Genomic DNA, 12,922 nt, shown 5'->3' with positions numbered 1-12,922 from the left:
AGGTCTGGTCTGTATAAGGAAGTAGATGGGAGCCTGGGTCCTTAAATCTTCCCAATGTTCACTTACTCCTCCCTGACCTCAACTGTAGAGTGGATAAACTGGTATGCTTTCTTCAATAGTGTGCACTGAAGTAGATCTAATTTCGGTCTATTTGGTCTTAATGTGCTAATACCAGAGACCTGTCTCCTATCATTTGCTTCTCTGATTCCCTTCTCATCCTGACAATTGCATGTGTCATTGAAAATGTTTGCATACAATATCCCTCTGTCTCTCCTAGTGACTTAGTTCCTCAGTCCTGCAGGAGCTAATGCTACTAACCTGTCAGATTCAGGCTCCTTATCTATTTACATGTTTCTAGACCACACCCTTTCTCCTGAGATACAGGGTGAGGACATCAAGCACCCTTAAATCTATCTCTCCACCTATTTTTTTTTTTTTTTTTTTTTTTTTGAGATGGAGTCTTGCTGTGTCACCCAGGCTGGAATGCAGTGGTTGGTGCGATCTCGGCTTACTAAAAGCTCAGCCTCCTGGATTCACGCCATTCTCCCACCTCGGCCTCCCGAAGTGCTGGGACTACAGGTATGAGCCACCACACCAGGTCCCAACATTTTTTTTACTCTCCATAATGTCTCTGGAATAGGTTGAGTCTTTTCTTCCTTAAGACATGCCTTCCCATGAGGCCATAAGTCTCATGACATAGTTATCATGATGGAGAATGTATGCTATGGAAGAAATTCTACTGTATGCATCCTCTAGTCATTGTTTTTTTATTGGGAAGCTTTTGATTGGGAAGCCAACCAAAAAGCTGGAGCTAGAGATTAACAGATTGGTTTGTTCCGATTTTCTATTTCTTCGTGTTTTAAAGCAATATTCAAAGCATTACTGGATTGCCAATAGTCTGACTATGTATTAAAAATCTGCACTGGTGATTCTGAGATGCTTGACCTTTACCTTATTCATTAATTTATGAAAGATGATTCACCTCCTTTCCAAAACAGAGTCAGCTTGGGAAATGTTATTGGAAAGCTGGATATCACAGGGATCTTCCAACTAAAAAATGTTTGGAAAGACATTTTATTTTTGTTTATTTTGGCTTTTCAGTGAAACAGGAAAAAGATAACAAGGCACTAGGTATTATGTAAATAGGTCCCTTAGCTAAAATGATTGCAGGAAAAAGTGAGCATGAGTAACATTAAAGCCAAATTATCCTTGAAATCTATGTCACCATGAAAAATGCATGTAGCAGAAAAGTAACCAACTCATCAACAGAATTTGTAAAACTATACAAATATATAAATTTATATTATAGAAGATGATAATTTAAAATGCATTTTGCTCTAAGTTCCCAAATGCATTCTGCATGTCAAATAAAATAACTAGAATCATTACAAGGAGCCTTACAAATACCTAGTCTCCAGTGGCCAACCTGAGGTTAAGAAGTACTGTGTGGACTGAATTTGTTACTACACGTCTTTTCTACAGAGGCATTGGCACAACAGATTTTCATGACTCTACCTTCCTTTGTATTAAATATTTAGCCCACAGAGGAGGTGACGAGTGTCATCGATTAATCACAGATAAGACAATTAGAGGTGTTCTTATTCATTTTACTTCAGCAAATTGAGATGTGAAGAGGAGTGAAGAAGCTGGAGGAGACCTATGGTGATTTTAATTGAGAGTCACTGGCAGACACAAAGTGAAAACTTAGTATGTGAGCAGTTGGACAATGTTTGAAAGCAACCCCAAAGCAATTCTCAATCAGCTAACTTTGAAATTTGTAAACAAAGTTCAGTGAAACTATAGAACTACTGTTCTCAACTAGAAGCAATATGAAAAAGACACTCAGAAAGTAACTAACTAGTAGACAGTTACAGAGAAGGTTTTTACTGGTAGAAACAAAAGAATCAATTACTTAAATTATAATTATTCAACATCATTATAGAGTTTCTAAAACTGTTGGTGTGAGTTATTTTTATCTGTTACCTGGGTGTGCTCCCTTTCTTCAAACACCCACTCATCAATGCATGAGTCAAGATATTTGCTTTAGATACTTTCTTTCTTAAATGACTTTTTGGTATGCCCCACAAACCACTGTCAATCATTTGCTTTCCTTTTTTCAAAAAAACCAAAATTCTATCAGGAGAAATGCTTATGTTCATGCTTGTGTTACTCAGAATTTACTACAGTATTCTAATACTCCAGTGAAACTTAAACATTTAAAAGTTTTATGAGTATTCTCAATGAGGCAGCAGGTGAGGAAGAGAAATTGCTTTTGTGGTTACTAAGAGAAACCTTTGGAAACTTATGAAACCCATGATAAACCTATGAAACCCATAATAAAACCTGTGAAGCCCATAATAAATAAATGTAGGAAGTCTTGAGTTTTATTATTTCAAAATAAACATAAGCATAAATGATAAAACAACATGGAAACAAGTTTTAGATAGAAATTTATACCTGAGATATGTTAACACTTTTTAACAGTAGAGGCATTTAAAGATGACTAAGAGCCATGTAAGGTAGACAGACATGTAGAATCTTTCTCTTTCTCTGTTTTTCTCCTATCAACTCTAAGTGGGAAGAATGGGAAAAAACTAAGGTTGAGAAATCATAAGCTGAACAAGAGGGTAGTTGAAATAATTTATCTGGTACCCAACCCAGTCTATGACTCATAGAATCCTTTGTGAGTCTTGAAGCAAAGTGAATACTAAACATAAATTAAAAAGAATTCCAATTGAATTTGTGTTAAATGAACTTTTTGGAAGAATTAAGAATTAGTGGCCGGGCGCGGTGGCTCAAGCCTGTAATCCCAGCACTTTGGGAGGCCGAGACGGGCGGATCACGAGGTCAGGAGATCGAGACCATCCTGGCTAACATGGTGAAACCCCGTCTCTACTAAAAACACACACAAAAAAAACTAGCCGGGCGAGGTGGCGGGCGCCTGTAGTTCCCGCTACTCGGGAGGCTGAGGCAGGAGAATGGCGTAAACCCGGGAGGCGGAGCTTGCAGTGAGCTGAGATCCGGCCACTGCACTGCAGCCTGGGCGACAGAGCAAGACTCCATCTCAAAAAAAAAAAAAAAGAATTAGTTATGAAAATAAAGTATAGTAAAGTTTATTTTTAAGCCATTTATATAAACTTAAAAGGTGATGCTTTGTTTTAAACCTTTTTTTTTGTCCTGGGAAAACTTGCAGAATAAGCAGAAAACAAGGCCAAGATGCAAAAGAAAAGAAAGGAGAGTTAACTTTTATTGAATGGTCAGATAATGTTCTAAGCCATACAATGTTCATTTATTTAACTAGTGTCTTTCAACTCCAAACCTACCCTTATTTTCTCTGCTTTGTGATGCTGAAGAACAGGAAGCACAGGAGAGAAAGAGTTTCAGGACGAGAGGGAAGATAACACCTGATTCTTCCAGTTTTCTCTCTCTTCCTGACAGTGTGGTTTCAGCAAGATACAAGTTGTTTCAGTTTTCACTTTTTTCTGCACTCCCAGAACCAATTGTATTGCGCCCCCTCAGAAGTACCAGCAATAACTGAGCAATGTCTCCCCATCAGGGATCTGAGTCGGGCTGTGTGAAGTGCCTTCTACATCCCTTAGATTTTAACAACGCAAACCTCTTCTCTCTGATTCCGTGGCTCCAAATGTGGTAGCAGTTTCCCGCAGCTACTGTTTCTGTTATTGCTATGCTCCCTTTCCATTTATTCAGTTACTAACACCTTTGAAAATAATTTCTTACATTGAATTCTCTCTGCTAAAATGACTGACAGGTTTGTTTTCTTTCCTAATTAGCTTCTAAATGATATCACTCTTTACATAAATTGTGTCAATTTTATAAATGAGTAAATGAAAATGAAAACGGGTTCAGTAACTTGCCTAATGTTCCGTGACTGGCAGAAAGCGTAACTAGAGTGTGATTCCAGATCTACACCCCACAGTCTTTGCTAATATTGCAGAAAGAACCAGCGAAATAGGAGAAACACCGTGAGAAATGCCTGTTGCCAAATATTAAGAATTTTAAAAATAATTTAAGAATAAAGGTGTCAGTATTCTGATTAATCATCTCTCTCTCTCTCCTTTTCTTTCTTTCTCCATATGTCTAAAGATTTGTTTAGCTCCCTACCAAATCACCACTATGATATAAAAAAGGTTACTTTAAAAAAGGTATGAATCCACAAGAAGAAAAGATAATAGCATGTTGGAAGTATTAAGATAATTGTGGAAGAAAGAAAGAAGGTGAACAGGTAGAAATACACTAAGCAGAGCAGAGAAAACATAAACCTAAGTCTGCAGTGAGGAGGCCTTAGGACCATGACTCAGACATTGGAGATACCAGGTTTCTTTTACAAAGATGGTGCTGAAAGAGCAGGATTTGTTGAAATTCTTGTAAGTAACAGTTAGATCTTCAGAGTCCCCTTACTAAAACTTACATCTTAATTGTTATATTTTGCTACAAACCAATAAAATGATTACAAATTAGAAGGACGTTCAGAGTTTGGTAAGGCTCATGTCACTGATGGCTTTGATGAGAGAGAAGTTTGGACGGAAGGATGGGAGAAAATTGAAACCTCGATGGGTTTAGGAGTGAGTGATGAAGAGGGACTTAAGAGAAGATAGTGAATAGTTGATGGAACAAGATTTTGGAAAGGATAAGATCTGGAGAAAAGGGACTGGCTGGTCTTCTATAGATTTTTTTTTTTCCCCCCCACAAGTGAAGAAATCAAAGATGGAGGAAGGTATTTGGAAAGGCGTATTGGGAGATATTTCTAGGAATTTTCATAGTCTCCATTTGAGACCACAAGGGTAAGATAAAAGGTTTAGAAAGAGAAATGTAAGTTTGAATTAGCTATACAGGAAATCAAAACAGCAACCTACACGCAACATTTTTCTGCCGTCTGTTATTGTTATTTTAAACAAAGAATGATACCTGAATTCACATAATATAGGTCACAAACTTTGGTCCATGGATCAAACTTAACTTGAAAATATGCTATTAAAAATTATTGTCAACATTTTGTTACTTAGCTACTTTTATTTTGAAAAATAATCCCATTTAAAAGCTTCTTGAAAGACTGGAGGAGTTTACAATACTGACATACATTTCAGAATGCAACCAAGTGGTGGGAAATTTCTCTAGATAGGATAGCTATTCCTTAGCCGGCTTCACTAATTTATGTTTCCTTTCTGACCTGGTAGTCATTTGAGTTTGACACCCCTGCTAAAGTCCCTGTCTCTTGAGTATCACCAAGTCACTTGTGTGAAACTGAGGTATGATTATTATCTATATTTTTCAGTTTTCAGGAAAGGGATATAAGACATCACAAAAACTCCACCCTGTTACTCTTACTCTTAGGTTCCGAACTTCAGGTGAAGTGAAGTTCCATTTCTAAAATAACTCCTATCTGTACGAATGGTTTCAACAGTTACTCCTGGACCTTCCAGGATCATACAAATTCATTCTCATAAACTCACAGAACAGAGTAAAACCAGCATCTCTCAGGAGTCCCCTCTGGCATCTGTTAAAGATCAAGCCAATCAGTCTAAGATGACCAGCCCTTCCGTATTCAAATCTCTGAAATAGGGTTTGTTTGGTTTGGTATAAATTGATTATAAAATGCCAATCAAGTAAGATGCCGTAATGTTTTTATTTGAATAATAGTAATTACAGGATTGTTAGCTTATGCTCATTCTGTTTTCAAGAAATAATTCTTGTATGGTGACTCATTAATCTATAATGAATTTCCATCAAACTGTTTGATGAACATCAATGTTCTGCGAATCAGTTATCAAGTATGCTGTACAATCATGAGATAAATGTCAATTGAGAAAAATACTACATGTAGTCTTGGAAATTTTTGACTAGTGAAATCACTTCATTCAAGTGTGATTAAAAGTTGGTCATTAATTTAGAACTAAGAAATAACTATTAAACAGCTTGTATCAGGATAACAAGTTCTTTCTAAACAATACCTCAATTTAATGACAAGAAGTTCTTTTACTATGTAGCTATCTTGGTATTTTTCATGCTATGTATTTCTGCCATGTAGACCTCAGTTTTGGGAGGTGGCATTTTCTTTTCTAATTAAATTACTTCCTTCCTATATGGAAGCTCATAGGGCTTAGTTTGCTTATGTAGTTTCTCTTCTCTTTTCTTCATAACTTCTTCAAAGTGTTTTTTCTCTGCTAACTTTTTATCTTTAAGTTCTTGGGCCTTGCATATTGCATCTTCTTTTTCTCGGATCTTTAGCTCTTCCCGCCACTGTTACAGAGAGAAAATGTCATTCACATATGATTTTCCATGAAAAAAATGCCTATCAATTAAGGTGCTCAAAATGCAGATTCTTATATCCAATTATACTTTTAGTTTTTTCCATGACATTCCTCAAAAATTTTGTATCTACCACACTGGCAAAACATATGTGCCACCTATTAGAATGCATGTAAATCCCACAAAACAGAATTTCCTCAATATATTTAAAGATAAAAAAATCATTAAAAAGAAGACATTATAGGTTTTATATTTCTGTATTCCAAATGGTTTACTTTTTTCTTCATCAATATTGGTATTTATATGACAGCATGGGTTATAAAATGAAGAACCAGGTGAAAGCAAAAGAGAAAGAAAAAAATACAGAAAATACAAATTAAACAGAAAGGCAAAAACTCTAATACTACTCTCTATGAAGTTAAAAATGAAATTAATGGTCAGGTAAATGCATACTACGCAGAAGACCAGTAAAAAATTTCTAAAGAATTTATCTTAATTGGCCATGATACTATTTTCTTTTTCTTTTGCTTTCACTTAGTTTTTCACTTTATAACCCACGATGTCATGTAAATAGTAGTATATCTGAAGGCATGAGCCCTAAGAATGAGTGACAAGTATTGTAAGTAATGATAATCAAACATCATCATGAAATATATATATACATATATATATATATATAAAAAATTTGGAGGAACTTTTTTTCTCTTCTAATACATTTGATGAAGGAAATGATGAAAACAGATGGTAAACACTTTATGCTGGGTAAAACATTCGGGGCAGAATGACTCCTAGTATGAAATATTGGCAGTTCCTAAGGATACTGCCAATGCTGTCTTTTTGTCACCCTCAGCTCATGCATATACACAAATGATCAGTCTGAGATTAGCAACCTATTAATTAATTTATAGATTACTATATATACCAGTACTGTGAATCACAAATAACGTTTGTCATCTGGGATATTCAGATAATAAAAAGCAGAGCTAAACATCAGAGTCCATAACATGTCACTCAGCTTTGACAAATGCAGTAAAATTTTGTAAAATGTTAATATACTTATATTAGAGTAAACATTAAAAATAAAAGCATAATAATATCAAATCCATTATTTATTCCCAGTTGAGTTTTAATTACATAAGAAATATAAAAGTTAACTGCACTTATCTTAAGACTGTATTTATAAACAGTTATTACTCATACGTTTGGTTTCTCAGGAACCAGTTTTGCATAAAATATATGGGAAATTAAGGCAAAACCTCCAGAACAGTAAGGCACAGGCTAAAATTCATGCTATGGTTTAGTCTACAAGTTCTATGATACTCAACTATGATGTATTATTTTTCTCATATAATAAACTAATAATCTAGTTGTTTAAAGAAATTACCAATTTATGAGCATAGAAGTTATAGTTGGTATAATAATGACAGTATCCATAAACAAAGAGCACTAATCTATCCTATATGAAAGATTTCAATAGATCTCATTATTTGTTTTTTAAATTGTGAAAAATCAAAAAGAGTTAATTCTTAAGAACTGCCAGTAAGTTAAAATTCTTGGTTTCCCAAACAGCATGTATAAAAGCATCAATACATATAAAAGCAGCCAAGAAGGGGTATCATATCATCACTCTCCAGAAGACAGCTCTTCCCTCTTTCCCCCTTCTTAGAATTTGGAATGGCTGAAATTCACCATAACATCAAAATCCTTCTTTTCATTAGGCTTAGGAAAAAGCATACTTTCTTTTTGTCTCTGGTGACCATGACAACATTTCGACTTGGGTAAATAATTATATTTTTTGACTTTATATGCCATTATTATTGTCTGTTGTGGTAGCTAGGAGGATGCAAAAAAAAAAAAAAAAAGATAGTTTGAAATCTATGGGAAGTGGAAGCACCATTTACTGCTTTATTCAACTTATTCACTCAGTGATTCAATGATCATGCTATGGAATACTAGCAATGTATAAGGTACCTTAATATCTCCCGAGTAATGAGGTATATTTTCTATTCCCTGCATATGATAACCCCTCAACAAAAGTCTGTTGGCTTAGAAGGATAATTATATCTATAGCTGAGGGGATGTGTTTTTGTTCTTTGTTGATATTGCAGATCCCACCCTCCCACTTCTAATTCTGGTTAGGAATCAGAAGCCAAGAACTTGAGCAGCTATGAAAAAGTGGAAGGGAAAGTAGATTTGGAGTAGGGAAATCTGTTTTTGTGCATAGACTCATTTACTTAAAACATTGAGCAAGTAACTGAATTGTAAGTAAGTTTGTTCTTCTTATTGGTAAATGTTTTACAGGGTTGTAAGGATTAAATTAACTACTGTAAGAGCATTTTGTAAAGCATAAAGTATAAGTACAAAGCACTATTGCTACACCCATCTGAAAAGAAGTGGTATGTACATGAATACTGAAAAAAATATAATATTCAGAGACAATTCAATAAACCTTCCAAAATCAGTACTATGAATTACTAGTTTATTAGGCTATCCACACATTAAACAATTTGGATCTGTAAGTTTTCAAGCATATTTTTGAAAAAGATTTATTTATCCTTCTTTAGCTACAATATAAGCAGGCTCATGGCAGTGATTACTTGGATAATGCTTACACCCTTGGAAAAAGGAAAAGATAATGCACGGTTGTTAGGAGCTATCTCTGTATCTCTGTCATTCATAATACTCTCTTCTCTTTCTTTAGCCCTAGACAGACCAAAGTAGTTATTTATACGTGTGTGTGTGCGTGTTTGTGTATGTGATGTTGGCAAATTGCTATCTCTTATAATTTCTTCTAGACAATTTAGTTGAAGTAATGAGTAGGAAAATATAGATGTTGAAATTTATAAGCCATTTGAAATTTTTGAAGATGACCTGTACATATATTGGTTTAACAAAAACTTTATTAGTGAATAACAGAATATTGCAGCTCTCATTTTGTCATTTCAAGGTATCAATCAGTCTCCAAAGCCCAGTATTTATAGCTGTTGCTAGAGTGGCTTAATTACTAGTGATGTGGTAAAAACTATTTAATGTGATCAGTAAATAAAATAATATCTTCACAAGATTACTACTTAAAAGTAGTGTGAAAAACTTAATTGTTAATATAATTGCAATCTGGAGATAATATTGAACTACTGTTGATAAAATTAAGTGCATTATGTATGCTATATATTTTATTCAAAGAAAAAAAACAGAAAATAAGTATTTCCTCTCATACTTTAATTCTGTTCCTGAAAAGAACTAGGCATAAAATGATGTGTATTTGGTAAGAAATTATCAACTAAATATAGCACAATGAATTGAAGTGTCTTCTGTGAATAGTCTTGTATTGCCACTGCTTTTTTAACTCACACTAAGAACAAAGTGATTAACAGTCTTTCTGATCTGTCAAGGGTAAAGAACGGTCACTGAAAATTGAGCCAAAAGATTTTTCTTCCGTTATTAGAACTACTCTGTAGAAGAAACCAGTGTTCAGTGTTCAATATAAGATTCTTGTCACAAGAAATTGGTACTAATTCAGAAAACAGGATTAGGCTAGTATTTTACAAATGACAGAAGGTCAAATTTTCTGTGACCCAATGAAGACACTAAGGTGTACAGATAACATAGTGAGATATAATTCAGTTTGGCAAACCAATCATGGCTCTACTTTTAAATTTCACATATTAAGGTTTCAGTTTCAGAACTACATTTTATAATTTAAAGTGCTTTTAAAGAACAAGGCTTTTGCTGCTAGTTAAAAAAAAAATCAATCTTACGTGATGGTCAATGATTTTTGCCAACTCTTTATCTGCCTTGGTGAAGAAATCTGGATATGGAAACATGGGAATTTCTGATACAGAAGGATGTTCCCTTCAAAAGAGCACAAGAACAAATCCAACATTAGGTATAGGTACTCCTATTCCCCAGAAATAGAATTGTAAGTCATCATTTATTATCAAGCATTTTGATTCTTCATTGTTAACATGAATTATTTACTTTGTGTAGACTGTGGTATGTTAGCTTTTAGGTTTTGTAAGCCATCTTGGGTCACTAAAACTGATAATTTTGAGGGTCAGACATGACATATAGGAGGATTAAAGTGCCCGTCCCCATATGCAGTTCCACAACCCTGGAAGTTCTGGTGGAAGCCTAAGCCTAAGAATTTGTTCTAAGATATGCTGAAAAAATGATGTGACTTCAATACATTTCCAAAGTCTTTGTATTACTAAGGGTGGAATTTTGGTAGACAGATTAGCATAGTTCAATGAAATTGTTGGTAGTACAAAGCTGGGCCTCAAACTAAGGGAGACTTGTGTTAAATTATCCACATAATTATTGCATTATTAAAGTCATTATGAAGAAATTGTGTGAATCCAAGAACACTTAAAGTAATAAGATGGTGATAGAAGGTGGTTTTGAGAGTGGGAATGTGGGAGTAAAAGAGAAAGTCTTAGGGAAGAGCCTAAAAAGAGGCAGCCAGTGAGAAATTTCCATATTCAAAAAAATCTAGTCAATTTTTAAGACCAGAACTAATTTATTTCTGGTTTCTGCCTTTCCCAATCCAGTGTACTCTACATTCTTGACACACCACAGTCCCCTCATTTCATCAGGTTCTGTTGGTCTATAGTGCACTAAAGGCTTCTCAAATCCCCACCATCACTTCCCTAGACCAAGCCACCATAATCTCTCACCTGGATGAAGCCTTCATGTTCAGAATTCCCACATCCACCATTCCTTACCCACTTTACTCTTGTCTCTATACAGTAGGCAGAATTGTTTTCAAAACACAAAGTGGATCATGTCAGTCTCCTACATCAAACTGTTCATTATTTCTCCATTCGCTTTAAGATTAAGGTTACATTTATTAAGGAAACCTGAAGTAAACTGTGCATTTGTTAAAGTGGTTTTGCCTGGTTTCTCCAGACTTATTTATTTCCTTTATTTGCTTGGGTCTATGTATCCCTAATGCACAGGCTTTCTTGCAGTTGCTGGAACGTATGTTGTTCCATCCCACTGTTGCTTGTTTTCACATGCTGTCATTTCTTTCTCTAATGCCTTTCTCTTTCTCCTTCTTCTACCCCTGCTGCAGGGCTGGTTAATGCCTACTCACCTTTCAGCTCTCAGTTCAAGCTCATTGCCATAGCTCTCAATCTACCATGGCCGTTTCCATCCTTATACTTACTTCAAGTTGTAATTTCACATTTATCATCTCCCTGTGTGAGTTTTATGTTTTCCTGACTAGAGTATGAGCTACACGATCATGGAAACTTTTGCCTGTTTGCTTACCATTGTTTCCTCAGTGCCCAACACAGTGCCACTAGATATTCAATGAATGTTTGTATGTTTGCTGAATGATTAAATGAATAAATGAAAACTATGCTATGCTTTAATACTTTTTATTTTCCAAGCCAGCAATAAGAGTCTACCACACAACACTCTTATGTTAGTGGAGTAGTATCCAGTATTGCAAATGGAGGACAATCTCAGGAGACACGCTGAGAGTAGAGTTGACAGTAGGAGTTTAAAAGGAAACAATGGAAGTTACAGGCAACCAGGAAAAATGGAGCCCTTTCCCAACTTAATAATATTCAGAAACTGTGTGTGGCAGAAAAGCACTGAGCTTCTTAATGCATGCAGAATAGGGCCTTTAGCCATTCTATTAAAGTACTGTATTACAGAAAAATATGCTCCTAGAAAGCTGGAAAATTACAGGACATGTAGGGGGTGATAACTGGTTTAACTAAATTCATTCCGTGAAATTTGGGCAGTTTTGATATTCAAAGAATTGTGCAAAATACTAAAAAAAAGATAAATAAAACAGAATCTTAAAATCATTTTAAAGTTAAAAGTGTTCAAGGAAATTGCCTAAAATTTTTTCTTGAACAAGAAGTGTTTAAATTTTTAAAAATGTAGGCAACATAATATCAAAAGACCTTTAACACGGGAAAAATAAATGAATATGCTTATACATCTGTGATTTCTTAGTTACCTCAGTTGAATTTTGTGGTAGAAAATAAAAATTTATAGAGAACATAACGAAAGATAACATGAGACATGAGAGAAGTAAACATTCAGGGATAGAAACAGAAAAAAACATAGCAAAATGTCTAAGCATATGGGCTCTGTACTTAGGCAAATCTCAAGGCAAAGTTTGGTTCTACCACTTAGTGTTATTTAATCCCTCTGTTCTTCAGTTTCTTCATCCTTAATATTGAAAAATAATAGCACCTGCCTTATTATGTTTTCACAAGGAATAAGAAGGAATTAGATATAAATCGAACACTAAAGAAGTTTCAGCTGCAATATCTTTATCATCTTCATTGTCAAAAGAATTCAGAGGAAAAAGCCATGGTGTTTAGCTTGTATTATTGATTATAAGAAAAAGGAATGGAGGACTAAACAATTTTGTCAGCATTAAATGAGATGTAGAATTTTGACATTTGAAGTTAAATGAACAGTAGAGAGAAACTTTTTAAGAAAGATGGTATACTAGTTTCCTAGGGCTACTTTAACTAATTACCACAAACAAGGAGGCTTAGATAAACAGAAATTCATTCTCTCATAGTTCTGGAGGAAAAAAAAATTCTAAATCAAAGTGTTAGCAGCCTTGGATACTCCAGAAGCTTTGGGGAAAAATTTATTCCTTGCCACTCTTAGTTTCTAGTGACTGTTG

At 34.7% G+C, this 12,922-nt stretch overlaps 1 protein-coding gene and 1 long non-coding RNA gene across 4 annotated transcripts in view; one reads left to right on the top strand and one right to left on the bottom strand.

Annotated features, from left to right (window-relative positions):
- Positions 1–12,922, bottom strand: part of TMEM232 (transmembrane protein 232) — a 321,957-nt gene that overhangs the window by 1,211 nt on the left and 307,824 nt on the right. Inside the window, exons 14-15 of one of the 3 annotated variants that reach the window (XM_008014110.3) lie at positions 10,026–10,119; positions 5,012–6,258 (exon numbers count right to left, since the gene is read on the bottom strand). The exons of 1 other annotated variant lie outside the window; for it this stretch is intronic. In XM_008014110.3, coding sequence (XP_008012301.3) covers positions 6,082–6,258; positions 10,026–10,119 — 271 coding nt within the window. In that variant the 3' untranslated portion in view covers positions 5,012–6,081. Of the gene's footprint in view, positions 1–5,011; positions 6,259–10,025; positions 10,120–12,922 lie in introns of those variants that run through there. One more of the 3 variants, XM_073010773.1, reaches the window with a different exon arrangement.
- Positions 1–12,922, top strand: part of LOC140709990 (uncharacterized) — a 272,360-nt gene that overhangs the window by 241,677 nt on the left and 17,761 nt on the right. The window contains exon 3 of the long non-coding RNA XR_012090892.1: positions 454–579. This is a non-coding gene — a long non-coding RNA (uncharacterized lncRNA). The remainder of the gene's footprint in view (positions 1–453; positions 580–12,922) is intronic.

Source organism: Chlorocebus sabaeus, chromosome 23, assembly GCF_047675955.1.
Source record: "Chlorocebus sabaeus isolate Y175 chromosome 23, mChlSab1.0.hap1, whole genome shotgun sequence".
NCBI classification, from domain to species: Eukaryota; Metazoa; Chordata; class Mammalia; order Primates; family Cercopithecidae; genus Chlorocebus; species Chlorocebus sabaeus.
This window is presented reverse-complemented; position numbering and strand designations above follow the sequence as displayed.